Raw genomic sequence first — 16,433 nt, forward strand, 5'->3', positions numbered from 1 at the left:
AAATGTAACTCATTATTTATTAATCGCGTCGTTAAACAGGAAAACGCGACCGCGACTCGTCGATTAATTATCTCGCGAAACCTAAGAAGCCCGCGCGGCTCGCTCTTATCTCGCTCAATTGATAAATGAGAAATCGGGCTTGAATGGCACCGCGCCATTCTCGTGTGTTATTATACAACAACGGCGTTGGCTTCTCCGCACCTGTGCACGAAGTCAGCGAATACTCGGAATTCCGTCGTATGCGTGAATCAGTGGCGTCGAGAGCGTTATCGAGAGCCGGATTGCGGAAACCGGTACGCGTGCAGCACGGTGTCGCGACTTTCGCCGGCGGTAGACCCCGTGTTCCTCGCACCGGGCAGGAGGTGAGATAATTTTGGCGATGCCGTGGGCTTTTAAATATTTAACTCGACGGAGCTGAGAATCCTCCGGGCGCGTTAAAGAAGCGAAGCGTGCCGAAATATCGAGGCGCAACCGAGTCGGACCTTCGGGGTCAGTTCCCCGTTCGTTCATTAATTCCGATTAAGCGATAGCCGCTCAATTCTTTTCTATTAGTACAGAGTGAGGTTTAATTTAACTGATGAGGTAATCGATAACGGACGTTATTAGAACGTTGCTTCTCGTCGTGTGCGAGCGGGGGCTGTTTCGACGTGAGACAGTTCGGTACTTTCGACCGTTTGTTAATAGCATTTTAATATACGCGAACAGTGTATTCGTTGTCACATTTATCGTGGTTACACCGCGCCAAATTGCGCGTGTGCCAGATAGGCGAATATGTCGTCCAATTAACGTCGGCTCGACGCGGTATTTCACGTAAATCAAATCACCGACGAAGCAGCCTTTCTCTTACGTAAACTATTTGGAAATCAATCTCTTTTTATCTCGTCGAAATATATTCGGCTGGGTTATGAAAATTTTTAGCTACGCGCGGAACGATACGAAGGCATATACATTGTACATCGAGGAGTTACATAATAATTTAAAGAACTAACGAGCAACGAGCGCGCTGGTTTTGCCTTTAATCGTCAACGAATCAAGTAAGATCTTCTCGATCCAAGGTGCCAGAACGCGCTGCGAGGCTCCTGCGAAAATTAGATCATATGGAAAGTATGTCGGCGCGGAAGCGAGGTTGGGAAACCCTGGCGTGTATCGCGTAGCGGGCCTGCGGCGGGCAAGCGCGCGTCGTTGCACCGGATGAACTCTCCGATCGCGGTGGGCTCCGGTGGCCCGTCCTCGCACGCGGGGCGATCCCTCGAGGTCGAGCGGTGCTGCCACCGGCGAGAGAGCGGGAGATTCCCGCGGTACGCAAGTGAGTCACGCGCGCAACCCGAGCCGCTGTACTCCGCGTGCGTCTGACGAAGAAGCGTGGCATTCCCTGGCCTCTCCCTTCCCTCCGCGTCCATCGTCTGACGGAGCCGACTCTCCCCTACCGTCGGCCTTCGCACGGCCACCGCTGACGCACACACGTGCACGGTCTCGTTCGCTCGCGCGCTCAGGGGATTCCGTCCGGACACTCTTGCGCGCGCGCTACCGCACTCCGCGCGATAGTTCCCCCTTCGGCGCCGCGCGCCTCGTCGGAGCCACGACACGAATCCACGCTTCTCCGCTCGCTCGCCTGCCGGTGAACGGGTGATTGGGTCACGCACCCCGCCGTGCGTCTACGTGCCCTAGGACGTTCACGGCCGCCTATCCACGGAATCCCTCCTTTCCCCACCTCACTCCTCGCCAGCGCTTCCCAAAGAAAGGAGACTCTCTTCGAGACTGAGCTGATGATACCGTCGGATGTTTTCTTCCTACACAGGTGGACGCGCACGCACACGCACACGCGCGCGCGCCACCGCGGCGTACCCACGCAGGCTCTTTTTTTCCCTTCTCTTCCCTTCCTCCTATTTCTCTCGCTAGTTTTTTACATTTTACTCTCGATTTTCTTATCTGCATTTTACTTCGCGTTCATCTCGCGTCTTAAGAAAAATGTACGCGTAACGGCCACCGGGCGATTTTAGTTTCCGTGAAATATATCGCAAATTTTGTTCAGCTGCTTATTTACGAGATTTCTATTTCTCGATCTCGCTCCCTTCATCCTTCGTCGCGCGTTATCTATTACGTTATCTAGCTGGCACGCACAGCTTTAATCATCGCAACTGCACGTAGCCGATAAGAATCTGTTGACGCAAGAGAAAAGTGCAAAACGGATACACGTGTACTTCGGATTTTAATTGAAAACGACCCGGCGGATTGAGTCATTAGAGTATCGCTGTATTGGTCGTGTAAATAATGTGACTCCATATTTACCTTCCGATTCGTTTAATTAGATTCTATCACCGACGAGTGCGCCGTTATCGCTAATAGCTGCTTTCGTGTGTACTTATGACGCACAGCATAAATCCAAGTGAATTCTTCGTATTTGAACGCCGCCTCATTACAAATACCACGACGCACCTCTATGAATTGCTAATTCACCGAAGATCGTCAATTCATCGGCGATCCGGGTGAGAGCGTGCGTTTAACGCCGCGTCGCGACCATTTCTGAAAATTAGGACGAGCTGTTTACCGTGTAAATAACGCAACTCTTCCGGTTTCGACGCGAATGACTCTGCACCGCACGCCACGTTTTCCTCGCGGCTTCCCTTCCGCGAAAACAAACGTGCGCGAAACGGGTTGTTAATGCCTCGGCGGAGGAACAGCGCGATGATAAGCGCCTCGCTACAATTAAACGTAGCAGTCCCAATTGCCGATCTACAACATCACAATCGATGCGAAACGTGATACGTTATGTCATAACTGTATTCTCGCCGACTTGACGTCAATTCACCGTGGCGTCAAATCTCGTTTAGCTTGAAATTAATGATAGCGACGTAAACCATGCTGCCGGTGGGCCGAGATTAAATTAATATAAATTAATTCCCGTGAAAAATGGTTACGACGATAAATTCCTTGATAACGCGAAATCGATTTCACATCCTTGTAAAAATCTCGCGGCCAGGTCATCCCTCGTTATGATATCGTCGCTGTTCATAAAGTAACTCGTGTGTGTTTTGTGTATTGCGCAGGTAACAAAATCGTCACGCCATTCAACAAAGGAGTCAAGTTCGAGAGATCACGTGGCGGCGATTACGTACCCGGGGCTACGTCTTCGGCGAGAATGGGTGAGTGTCGTACAATCCTTTTAAGCTTATTACAAGACCGTAACGGGTTTATAGTATCGCCGGGCGGACGTAATGAAGTTCGGCGGATTTACGACGGGGGTGTACAGACAGTTAAAGTAAATTTAGATAGCGGGCAAAGTAAATTCCATTGTATCACGCGCGGACCGCTGCCTCTTGCCCGAGATATTCTCATCTGCGGGTGTTTGCGCCGCGAAACACGAATTTTCCATTTGATCCCGTAATTCCATTTTGGAAAAACCAATATCCACCCGGCATCAATTACACTCGCCAAGAGGATACGGCTTGATTTAAAGCAGGGAGAGCTTAGTGCCGGAGTATCTGAAAAAAATGCGCTTGTTACATTTCGCCGGAGATAAAAGTATCGAATAAATTATTACGATTCGATATCGAGATAATTTTTTTTCGGAACGGCAACGAACGGGCATTTACGAATCAAACGTTCCGCATCGATTTGCGTAATGCCTTGATATTTTGTGCAGCCAGCGTGATAATTGCATCGTGGCTTTTATCCGACTTATGCGATTTACAAAGAGCCCGAGCAAACGGATCGATGATAAAAAGGGATTCCGCGAAAGGTGTCGATCGTCGACGGCGATCTCTTCCGTGATGTCGCGGCAAGATCGAATTCCTTTAACCGCGCGAACGATAAATGGAGATTTTTTTTTTATCGGTGAATGATCTATCTTCACTCTCGGCGTGTTCATATTCGTATGTAGAGAAGAGCATTTCGAAGGCTCGAATAAGTTCCCTTTTCAAGTAAATGTATTTTTTAAAGATATCCAACGATATCGTAGAGCTGATAGTGACGACGTTATCGCGACGTTATCTGCGCAATCGACTCGCGCTTACTCTTGTAATTAAAACTTTTACGATCATAATTGCGTCCGCATTGTGCATTATACATATACAGCAATTGCTACCATCGTACCCGTAACTTTTTTCATCTAAAACAAAAATAAAAAAAAGAGGGTAACGAAAAAAAGAAGGAAAACATAAAGAAATATAAATCTTCCTCATTTTACGTTTCCCTAACTTGTTTCACGGGCTTGTACTATCGTCATCGCGTGCTATTATTTACACAAAAAACAACCGCAAAGTCCGCCGTATGTTTTCGCTTCCTTCAAAGAAATATCAAGCGTTACAGCGCGACTGCGCTCGTTCTCTTGTACATTTTCGTCGTGCGAATATTCGCGGATTATTCCTCTGGAGTCTCGAAATTAAAACCGATGCTTCTCTCGGATATTTACATATTTAAAGTCGCCTACGATTGTTCGAGCGCGCGTTTGCCCGGAACGGTTTCGAATTGCTCTTCTCCGATGGAAATATTCGCGAAGGAAGTCGCGCCGCGGCGCCGCAGAGCTCAAATCTCGGACCTACGACTCCGGGGGGCTTGGGAGTCTCTTCCACGAATAGACGACAAATCGAGAGAAATTCCGACGATCCCACTTGCAGCGCGGTCGATTCCGGCTTTATACGGCTCGGCCGTAGATCGCCGGCCGCTACATCGTCGTGTCACCGTCGCTACGAACACACATAGAAAGAGAAAGAGAGACCGCGCCGTCTTACACTCGCGGTGCCCGCTCGCTCGTTCTCCGCGTCTTCTCGACGTAGCATGAAAATAGCCCAGCGTACTTGGAATATCGCGTGGCCTACGCGTTAAGCATGCTAAAACGGCGTCGTCCAATACCGCTCGGCCAACGGACGTTACGTATACGCGTGAGGGTGAAGCGATCACTCGAAGAGGTATCGATGCTCGGCTAGATGCGAATAACCCTTTCAAAGAAAAACGTCAAACTTTTCTGCGATAATAAAATTATTTTTCCGTTTTTTTTTATTTTTTTTTAACGCGTATATTCGGCGACTCCGCTATCTTTCTTCCAAGTGATACATTTTTTTTTAACCATCGATTATTCATTCAAATAAATATAAGTTAATATTTTTGACGGATAAAATCCTGACAAAAAGGGATTATTCGAAGCGAAGGGATGAGAGAATGTGTGGAGACGGGGAGAGGCTTATAATCTGTCACTGCGCGGTTCAAAAACAATTTTCCTGCCATACGCTGCGCAACTTCGTCGTGCCTATCTCTCTCGAAGTTCACATGTACTCGTTTGACCAGAGGTAGTCGACCAGCGATACTGGAGAAATACCGACCAGCGGTTAATTATAACTTGCGGGTTATTTACGGCTTTAATTTGCGTACTGAGATTCTTCGTGGTCTAACGGGTGTTTCGGAATTATAATCATTGTGTTTCTTTTCAATCGGGTTTTAACCGAGTGAGGCTTTACCGCTAGGCTTGCCTAAAAAAAGTCTACCGGGAATCCACCCGAGTCTAACGCGCAACGATTTTCGTTCTTCCTCGTCAATTCGTTCGCCGCTATTGTTCCCGCGCAGATAAGAAATGTTACTTGCCCGCGAGACACGTTTAGTGAGTTAAAAATAAAACGCGGTTGTTAGTCTACAGAGAGTAGTTAAGAACGAGTTGAATTTTCAAGGATAGAAACGTTAGTCAGCAGTGATAATGTTAAAAGATTGACTGCGTATCTCCTCTTTTTATTTAACAAGAAAAAAAAAAAAGACTACAACGTGACAAACACGCTTTTTCGGTAAAGGTGTCGCGAGATGTGTGTACGTACGTATAGGTGCACGATTCACACACCCGCACCCGAGATTGAAGGCCGAAATTACTATCGATGCTCGCACGCGGTCCGGTTTGTAAAAAGAGGAAGAGAGAGCGGATAGAGGAACCAGCGATGCTGACGGAGAGCTTGACGTAACGGCCGCGGTATCCCTCGTAAATTTTTACAACGCGATCGTAACACCGTTCACAATGTACGAAACTGGTCGAAGAAGAATCCAATCTCTCTCTCTCTCTCTTCCCTCTTTTTTCTTTCGTGATCGTTCAGCTTTCCAAGTATCACGAAAACACTCCGGTGTATCGAGGCGACGAGACCGCAGAAGAGGAAGGGAGCGACCGAAAAAGGAAAACGAAATAGCGAGAGTTGACGAGAGAGAGAAAGAGAAAGAGAGAGAAAGAGTGTGCGTGGAATGACGGACCAGGAGAGGAGGATCGGGATCGCGGAGCACGGTCACAATGAGCGAGAGAACAAGAGGGAGAAAAAGAGAACCCCGCTGTCGCATCATATCTCGCGAGTATACGGGGTCAGAGGAAAAGAGGGACAACAAACATGCCGCGCGGAGGGTGACGGTGGGACGAGAAAGAGAGAGACCATGGGACTGGTATCGAGGGACGGAGGGCGAAGGGAGGGGGGGAGGAACCCGCGGAAGAGGAGGAACGAAGCGCGGAGGGAAACTACAGAGAGACTCATGGTTCACCTGTCGTCATGGCAACGCAGCTTCGCCGCTCACTTGTTACTCCATCGGCATAGCTCGGCCCTCGGCGGCGGTCCTCTCGCAGCCTCCGCAGAAATACGAACACGAGTCACGATCCATCGCGTGGGACAGAGAGCGGGCCGACGCCTCCTTCTCGACGGGCGAGCGCTCGCTCGTTGGAGGCGCGATCTCTCTTCCTCGCCGAAGATCAGCCGAGGGATCCCCTTTTCCTTTTTCTTCTTCTTTTTTTTTTTTTTTCCAGCGACACACGGCGGGCGGGAAAAAACGAGAAAAATCGTCGCGCGCGGTGAGACACGTTCACCCTCTCCCGCGCTCCTCCACTATAATACGCACTATAAGAATTATCACAGAAGAACACGCACTCCACTGCGAGATATTTATATTGTATATATGAATGTGTGTGAATACGTGTAGGATTATATGTTTCTCGTCGTCCTCTCTCGTTATTCCCTCTTTCACCCACGGAGAAACGTAGAATTCGAACGTATCACAGAAACGTGGAGGTGGGGAAAAAGTGAGAACAACATCCACCCTTCTCTTCTCCGATTCGTTTTACTCGCTCCGTCCTCCCGCCACGTACTTAAGCCGAAGTCACTCTTCTATTTTAAGCTCCGCACTTGCCTCGTCCGTTGTATCCTCCGTCTCTTTTTTTCTCTCTCTCTTCTTCTCCCTTCTGCTGGCACCGCGGGCCTGTCGTACGCACGCAGGCAAGCAGGCAGGCAAGCGGGCAGGCAGGCAGGCAAGCAGGCAGGCAGGCAGACACGCACGCACGCACCGAACGATATTCACACTCGCCCGCGTACGAGCCGCACACAAGCTGGCCACGATCTCTCGCGCTATATACGGTGTACGCGCGCGATTTCTCGCTTCTCGTTATCCACTTACTACGAGCGCGTCAATCTGTTTGCTATGCAAATCCCGTCTGACCGGCGCTGGGGACGATAACAGGCAGCGGCGATAGCTCCGAATCGGCAGCTCCGAGCCGACAGATATGATATCTCTCGTTAACGCAACCGGCCGCTCGCGGTTAGTCATTGCCCGCCGATGAGCGACATACGTAGAAAAGTTGTAATTGGCGGCCCCGCGCGCGCGCTGCGGATTTCCTCGGGGGTATCCCTTGCCTTCCCCGCCTGCGAGGTGCAGCGCGATGACAACGACGACGTGGAGAAGCGAGCCACGGCACAGCGTTACGCCAGCAACACCGCTACTACCGCGCGGTCACCACTACCATCACCGGTGCTACCATCGCCGGCGATCGCGGCACTGCCGAGCGTTGCGTCGCGTCGCGCCAGGGAGACGCGTTAACGTACCGCGCGCGCCGCGAGAAACTCCGACCGCGAATTCCCCCGACGGTGGTCTCACTCGCACGGTGACGTCATTGGCGCCTAAACGCGCGTCGCCGTGGGTCGGCAGCGGGAGAAGGGAGGAAACGCGTCTCGCGCGCGCCTCCTCTTCTCGTCCTCCCTCTCGAAGAGATCGGTAGCGGGTTCTCCGGCCGATCTATCGACGCCGCGACCTCGTTCGCCGCGGCGATCGCAGTCCACCGGTACAGATCCGTTTGACGTACTCCCGATCCGCGTCTTGGAATCCCTGCTCTCGGCTCACGACGATCCACGATCGATCGGCGCACCTCTCGCTGTCTTCGTGCACGCCGCGCGGCAACACGTTACTGCAGCTCCATTCATCGGTCAGCACGGGAGATGAGAACGAATTCGATCCGCTGGACGCTCCTCACCGATCGGCACGTTCGGCATGTTCTCCGCTCGAACGTAACATTCGCGAGGCTCCCGCGATCGCTTCGGTGCTCCGAGGGGTTTTTTTTTCTTCTTTTTCCTGCCGATCGAGTTGCCTCACGCGTTTCCCTCGTGGAACGACCGGCGCGCCGAAGTCACGCTTTCTCGCTTTCGATCCTGATCGATCGGAATTCCCTCGTGTTCTTCTGCTTTCTGGCTGCCCGCGTGAATCCTCTTGCTCGCGCCGGCTGAACCTCTATCTTTCTCTCTTTCTTCTTTTACTCTCCGACTCTCTAGAAATTCTCACGATCCTTATTCAAATTGCGCACTCCGCACGTTTTCTCTCACGCATACGTTTAATCACGCTCGATTCTCGCGAATCTGTCTTTCGAGTCACCCGTACGAATATCGCTTTTTTCTTCTTTTTTTTCCTTTTTTTTTCGTTTACGGTTCAAGTTTGCGCGCGAAAGTTGATTCGTCCCGATCGCCCGTAGTTTTCACCCTTCGTTCTCCTTTTTTCCAGCGATAACCGCACCGGGTCGCCCGGTTTCACCCGCGCCGTTGTCAACAAGTGATTTCCCGCGAATGCGAACGGTCGGCACGCTACGCACGATCCACGGTGTCGCGTTGCGGTGTCGCGCGCCGCACGACGCTACGGCACCTCCTCACGGCGTTGTTATTGTTGCGTAACTGGCGGGCCCGTGTAGCTGGCTCCGCAGCCGTGCCGCGAGACAGAGTGTATGAAATGGAATAGTGGCGGGAGGGAGGACCGGCGTGGCGACGCGGAGTGAAGGGCAGAAGACGAGGATAGAGAACAAGGCTGAGAAAGAGAGAGAGATAGAGAGAGAGAGAACGAGGAGACGGTCGGAGGGCGAGGTGCGCCCCGTGGGTGAGCCAGTAGGCGAATACGCAACGAGAGAGAGAGCGTGCGAGCGGTGCGCCGTCTGGCGTGGTTGGCGACAGTCTACTGCCTTCCGAGAACCACGAGACGATTCCGTGTATCGAACGCGCACGGAGGGCCGTCGACGATAGTAGTAGGGGAGACGGGATCGGCGCACGATCCTCTAGTAGGGAGTTAGCACCAGGGAACGCGAGGGACGAAGAGACGAGGCGAGTAAATATGAGAAAGCCCAAGCGACCCCGAGACCGGAGGAACGAAAGAGAGAGATGAGAGGGGGCAGGAGGGAAAGAAAGAGCGATAGAGATGAAGCGGCAAAAGAGAGTTCAGACACGAGGCTCTCCTCAGGGACGCAGACATACTTTGCGCGCGTATTCTTTTACGTGGTGTGTAAGCATCACGGAGAATCGGCACGTTACACGTCATATTGCAAGACGATAACGAGGGTTTTAGCCGTGGCCTTGCCGTCAGTCTACGTCGGAACCGAACCCGCGCGTTAAATGGAAAATCCACCGCGTGAACGCTATCTCCTCGGCTAGCAGCCACCTCGGATTTTCCCTCCCACGCTATCGTCACCGTTTGTTAACGAGCATGATTGAAAATCAATCTGAAAGTCCGAACGAGCAGCTGCAATTCTTTCATTCTTTCGCTAATCGATCGTTCGTTAAAGCTCCAATCTTTCGCAAGAACCGGAGGTAAATCGATCGTTCCCTTTTTTTTTTTCTTTTTTTTTTTCCTGATCAATTCACGTTTCTTGATTCGCCTACATTTACAACCGCACGTACAATCTCAATGCAACCTGTTTTCGCGGCACGCATTGCGCGCACATAACGTTACCTGTTTCGTAAAACGCCCTCGCCTCCGTCGCGAGGCTCCATTCAAATCCCGAGATTAACAACTGCGACCGAATTAAAATTTAATCGCCGGGTCTCGCCTCGCGCGGCTGGCAAAGCCCAGCGTTGACGGCGGGGCTAGACGTGCATTTTCAGATTCAGTCTATTTGGCAAGCGAACCCAAACAAAACGTTATAAATAAAACCGAGAAAATGTAAGAGCGGCGCGCCTCAGACGAAGAAACGGGGATCCCGCGCGATAATTTCCCTTATCTATTCCAGATCGCTAACAGCCAAGGGCAGACGGGGTCTCTTCCTCCGTCTTAACCGCTGTCACAGTTATGTTTCATCGTTCCCGTTCCGAGACTCCGAGGCTCGCACACCGGGAAGAGAAACCGCTGTTATCTGCCAGCTACGTACAAACCTCCTTCCCGGAAGGACAGCTGGTCTTCGAGGAGTCAGACTCCTCGAGGGAGTTATCAAGGGATATGCGCGCACACAGAGATTAATATAATTTCTAATCAATTAAAAAAAATCCACTGTTCATTAAAATCGTCCGAATATTCTGCTGTCAGCGAAATGCATAAAATGAACATTGCCCCGAACGTTTGGAAATAAATCGGAAGCACGTAAGAGATTAATTTTAAGAATAATACTCTGTGATTGCGCTTGTACCTCCACGTGCTGTTCCGTCAATGCCTAACGGTATTCGCGTTACGAATTATTGGGAGGCGCGCGATTCGGCGAGTATCATCTGCGAATTTTCGTTCGACCTCTGTTGCAATTAGCGGTTCATACGATGCACAGTTATGGCGATTCATCATTCAAGGACAATCGGTCGGAAGTATTATTAACGATTCCGTGGCGCGGGGCGTGAAAGAGTCTTCGCCACGCAACGTTCATCGATTGTATCTGAAACGCAACACCGTCACCGTTCTCACGCACACGCATCTCATAATCGTGGGCGATCATCGGCTGCGCAATATCGCGTGTGCAACAAGTTACTTTTGCTGAATCGACGTAGGAAGAAGACGGCCGATGTAAAATGGAGTCAATCTCCGCTTTCACGCTTACGCGTCCGTGTTGAATTAATATTTAGTAACAGATAACTGGGACGCGCGACGTATTGAAATATACACAGCCGTTCAATATTTTTAATAAATCATTTGTGGCCCCGTACGTAGTTTTCCAATTTGTGTTGCATTTGATTTTAAAAAATAGCACGCCGCGATTTTTCCGGCATCTAACGCACGATTGAAATGTCGAAGCCACGAGTGGCAAACGGGATTTGGCGTACGAGTGTTGAGGTAAAAAAAAAAAGAAAAAAAAAGAAAAAAAAACGCGAAACGAATCGAATTTTGTCAAAAGTGGACTTGACCCGATTGCATTTGTAGATCGCGCTTCGTTCGGGCTTATAGCGCGTCCCGTTGTGGAACGGGCGTGACAGGATAACGAAATGCGGATATACAATACAAATACGAATCTGAATATGAATTTATCGGGCCGTTATGGAGCGCCAATCGGCTGGTCTTTAGGGTGCAGCGAATTGCACCGATGCGAACACGGCCCTTTCGAGCGCGGCCGATCGGCGTGATTATTATTGAGCGACAACAAAGGCAGGCTAATTGGCACGAGGCGCGCAGCGTTGCGCTCGTCCAGGACGGATGGTTGTTATCGCGAGAGAGCCCGGTAATTAAGGCGAAAGAATACAAATTGCGGCGGTTGCGAGCGGCGCTATTAGCGCGGAGTTCGGCGCTACGAATGATACGATTAACGGAATACATTCCGATACACCCACCGTTCTCTCTCGCCAAGCTGTTTTCGCGAAAGGTATTTAACGAACTTTATTCACGGTATCGCCGATTCGTAACAATCGAGCCCGTTCCCCATCGATCCGTAACCGGCAAAGTGCGATGCGTTATCGACGGTGCAATATTAATTGCACGGTGATAAATAAAATAAAATACACATGTAAATGAAGAAAGAAAGCTAGGGATTAAAGTGGCGACTCCGTGGATGAGCGTGACGAGGAAAAGGCGAGAATTTAATACATGTTTATTTCGAAGACGAAATGAATTTAGACGTGCACTTTGACATTTGTCGTTTTTATTACATAAGACTTTAATCGCGTTACTTTCCGGGAACTTTTATTTTATTATATGTATATTTAGCTTGAAAAGAAATAAAGTGCATCAAAAAATGAGAATTGATGCGCATGACCTATTCCGGATATATTTTCACACTCTGATGCATCAAGGTTTTTTATTCTTTCCTTTTGACCTTCTTATTGAGCGTACTTTTTTTTTATTTGCATTATTAATAATACGTGTTTCAGATTTCCTACTTATCATTAATTTTCGTAATTAGGGTCTGTTAAAAAACAGCGCGCTCATGGTTTCTTCTAATATTCAAATAAAATAATAGCTAAATTAAATTTTTCCCCGGGGAAGTCAGACAGCTGTTGATTTTTTTCGGTCGCGCAACTTTTAAGCGGTGAGAATTTCGGAGTCGAATTAGCGTCGGAATTTCCAAGTTCGTGCCACGGTAGAAAATAGTATTGGCAATGCAGTGCGAAAAAAAAAAAAGAGGCTTCGGCTATTATGCGATTGTCGGTCGTCAGCGACATACCGAGCTAAAGACACATCGGCTTGCAAGTCGGCAATAGCAGATTCGAAGTAAGCAGCAGGCGGGCGAGCGAACGGAGGCGGGCGGCAACCAGTTGGTTGCAGTAAGAAACCTCAGGCTCGTTCCCCCGCCGGAGTTCCGGAGAAGCCCGGATTGTTGTTCCCCCGAGATGACGAGACATTCCACGAACTGCTTCACCACTGCGTTTCGCCCTGCTATTCTCCTCCGAGCCATCGGTCTCTCTCTTTCTCGCTTCTTTCCGAGGTGATTCCGTGCTTCTTCTCCTCCCAACGTCACTCCGTAGGATATTCCATCGGGCTCACCACTATGAATCCGCCTCGTCACATGGTAGTCACGCACACGTATTCACCGAGAAAAGGATCGGCCGTGTCGTAAAAAAAAAAAAAAAAGACCAAGAGACCAAGAAAGAAAGAGAAACGAAGGGAATTGCGTCTACAGGGCGCATATATATTTTTATTTATTTTTCATAGAATGAGTTATATATATTCGGACACCTATAGAAATTCCATTTTAACCGTTGCTCTTTCTCGGAACGATTATCGATTTAGCTCTGCATTTCCCATTCACCCACGTCGAATTGTTCACCCTCGTTTCTCCTCGTTGATGCAATTATACTTGCGGATTGCGTGCAAGAAATACGCGCGTGTCAAACGAGATTCGTCCATATCGCGCGAATGTGTCACCGGCGCGCGACGCGGCATTTCTCGCACAAAAGCGCTGAGAAGAGAACGTCATATCGCATTTCGTGCGATCTCCATTTCCGTCATGGAAAGTAACAAATCGTAATACGTAACAAAAGTGAAATACGAGGTTTCAGAGTGACAGCGATCCCTGCACCTCGCGACGGGCGTAACATTTTCCAAGATAAAAATAAACCGTCCTAATTAGGAGCTTTTCCCCCGCGCGCTGCAAAAGTTGATACGATGTTAGGGCCCCGGTCATTCTCGACGTATGCTCCGGGAAGCGGAGTTCTCGCGCGCTATCGACGTTCTCGCTTTTTCTTCCCTTTGAGGGAGCCGAGCGCTCGGCGCCGTTTGCGGTGAGGGTCAAAGGCGCAGCGGCGAGCGAGGACGTTTTACTTAAGGTCACTGTGTTAACCGTGCCGCGAGGATTTCATTAACGCCTCGATCGCGACCAGCCGGCGGAGCGCGGACGGGGAAGGACGGCGTTCTCGGAGCGCTTAATAAAACAGGCGAATAGCCTCGGCCTGGCGAGGTATCCGTTCGATATGAACGCTTCGGTGAGCGATGCAGTGTGAGCCACGAGGGTCACGTAGCGGAATCCAACGACAAGAAGGCATCCGCGCCCTTCTAAGTTCTCAAGGCGAAAGAGAGGGTTATATTAAAGTCCAAACGCGCACGTTGAAGGCCCCGAGATAACGCGCGAATTTTACTTCCCTTTTTTTCTTTTTTAACCCCTCGTTAAAATATTCACACGACGCCGAATATCGTATTTCCGTGTACCTTCATCTCGTACGCTTCGAGACATTTTATGGTCTTGCACTTCCCACTGGGATGGATCCTTTTTCGCTCGAAAAGATAACGGGACGGTTTGTTTGCCGAATGGATTTCGTTAAATGTTTGATGCAGCGCGCACGTGGCAAATAACGACACGACGCAATATTGTGGAACGAGCGAGCGAGGCGCAGCAGAAATCCGATCGCAAAAGCGAGATCGCATGCGCGTGCAGGAGGTCAGAGCTGACGGAAAAGTCGTCGCCGTTGTCGGCTGGATTTATCGGTCATGCCGATTCATCGAAATGTCGCCGTCGGTGTCACGGTGTTTCTGATACCGTCGGCGAGGATGTCTCGTGCACCGACCGTAAAAATTAAAAAAAAAAAATATATATATCCATATTAAATTTAAAGATTAATTTTTATATCATCACTTATGTTTCATCGCGTCGTCTGGCACTCTCCTCGACCGACCGCTCGATAAACAAATTAACATCACGCATTCTTAAAGCAGATATACATGCATATATTTCTTTTCATTTGGCTATAATATCATCGTACGTATAATCGTCAGACGGTTATCATGCGACCTTTCATTTCAAGTCAGGGGATTATATGGTTCGACGTAACGGCAATATTCCTGGCGATTATACGGCCACGCATGATTGCCTCGTACGCCCGAACGACGATGCCTCCTCCCCGACATTCTTCCGGAAGCGAGTCGCACACGTGATAACGCGAAAAGCCTATGACGTGTAAAAACGCGGACAAGTTGTTTGAAACGAGCCAGCGCGGAAGTTTCATGAATCGGTGATAACGATTACGGAAAGTTTCTTATTTCAACTTCTTTCCATCGGAATGTTGGTGAGACATCTCGGAATACGCACGAGTTTTTGACGAAGTGTAACGTTAAATTCAATTAGCAATTATCGCAAGTAGCTAAATTCGTGGGAATTTTCACGGTACCTTCATTTCTGTAACGTTCGCTTAATATCAGATTAAACATTAAGTAATAGGAAGTGTCGTTGCCATGTCAATCTTCAATTTGTCACTATGGACATGACATAAGTGCCCGAAATAACTTTGATCGTACTTTCCGTGCTCAATTGGATTAAGTTGCAATTTGATTTCGACATAATTTGAAATTATGAGAATAATTAAAAATTAATCGCAATGTATCTACGTGTATATGCGACGAATTATTCAATCGAGCCTTAGTACGTTGATTTTTAATTTTTTAGTTACTTCCACGGCATCGATTGACGCGTCACTCGGATAAAATTGATCGAAAATCAAACCGCCCGGTATTTGCTCTGAATGTGTCACTTATTTTAGGGTGTTTGCCAATAGGATTAATGGATATAAACAACCGCACCGAGTTAAACATGCATTAGAGATATAAGGGAGGAACGTAGCTCGTAGCAGGAAGGGAACGAAGGGAGGAGTAATAAATAATAACGTTTAATGAAGAGAGATAGAATCGATAGCCATTACGGCAATTCAATTATTTGTTGAGCGACTGTATTGAATAATCGGCTCGCTCGTTTGCTCAAAACTCTTACTGAATATGCACCGAAAAAGAACTGTTTAAATTTCATCGCTGGATTTAACTGATCCAAATAAAAAAATATTTTATCATAGTACTAAGTTTATATTCTAGATTTCCGATTATTGTAATAAAATATTTCAATCAACGGCAAATTTAATAATTAACGAAAACGTTATATGGTTTAATTATCCTTCTTGTCAAGTTAAAAAAAAAGTACGCGTTAGAATTTTTTATTATTAAAAATAATATTAAAATTGAGAGAGAGAGAGAGAAAAAAGAAAGAAAAAGAGGCATATGACAAAGAAAATTGCTAGTTCATTCACGCTTTTAATATCGAGGACAGTCGTCAAGTGTGCGACAAATTGAAAGGTTGGTATCTCGATTATTGCGTTAGATTATCCCGCGTCTAGCAGAACCTGTTCCGTCATAATCGGTGAGTAACGCATGACATCAACCCCTATTAAGCGCTATTGCATTTATATCGATTTATGCAAAACTTTCATAAGGCCTCGAGAAACGCCCCTTTATCAGTAACGATCAAGCTGCGTAAAAGACGGCAATAAGGTCAGTTGCAGCTATACATAAGTAGAAAGTTGTAACTAAACATTTAATTCAACTTTGCGCGATATTTATTAAGCAGATCTCACTTGAAAGTAATAAATATAATCGCATATCTATTTGGAAGTAATATAACCGATAGTAATAGCCATTCATATTAATTTATCAAAAGATTGATAATTATAAATTCGATATTTCTGCAAATTATTATGCTCGTAAGAAAATTTTTGAAAAACAAAAACAGT

General features: G+C 48.2%; 1 protein-coding gene across 4 annotated transcripts in view; it reads right to left on the minus strand.

Annotated features, from left to right (window-relative positions):
• The window catches only part of Shn (zinc finger schnurri), a 113,389-nt gene that overhangs the window by 16,163 nt on the left and 80,793 nt on the right, over window positions 1-16,433 (minus strand). Inside the window, exon 1 of one of the 4 annotated variants that reach the window (XM_070663178.1) lies at window positions 6,502-8,979. The exons of 2 other annotated variants lie outside the window; for them this stretch is intronic. In XM_070663178.1, coding sequence (XP_070519279.1) covers window positions 6,502-6,511 — 10 coding nt within the window. In that variant the 5' untranslated portion in view covers window positions 6,512-8,979. Of the gene's footprint in view, window positions 1-6,501; window positions 8,999-16,433 lie in introns of those variants that run through there. One more of the 4 variants, XM_070663181.1, reaches the window with a different exon arrangement.

The sequence above is a fragment of the Cardiocondyla obscurior genome, linkage group LG11, assembly GCF_019399895.1.
Source record: "Cardiocondyla obscurior isolate alpha-2009 linkage group LG11, Cobs3.1, whole genome shotgun sequence".
Taxonomy (NCBI): domain Eukaryota; kingdom Metazoa; phylum Arthropoda; class Insecta; order Hymenoptera; family Formicidae; genus Cardiocondyla; species Cardiocondyla obscurior.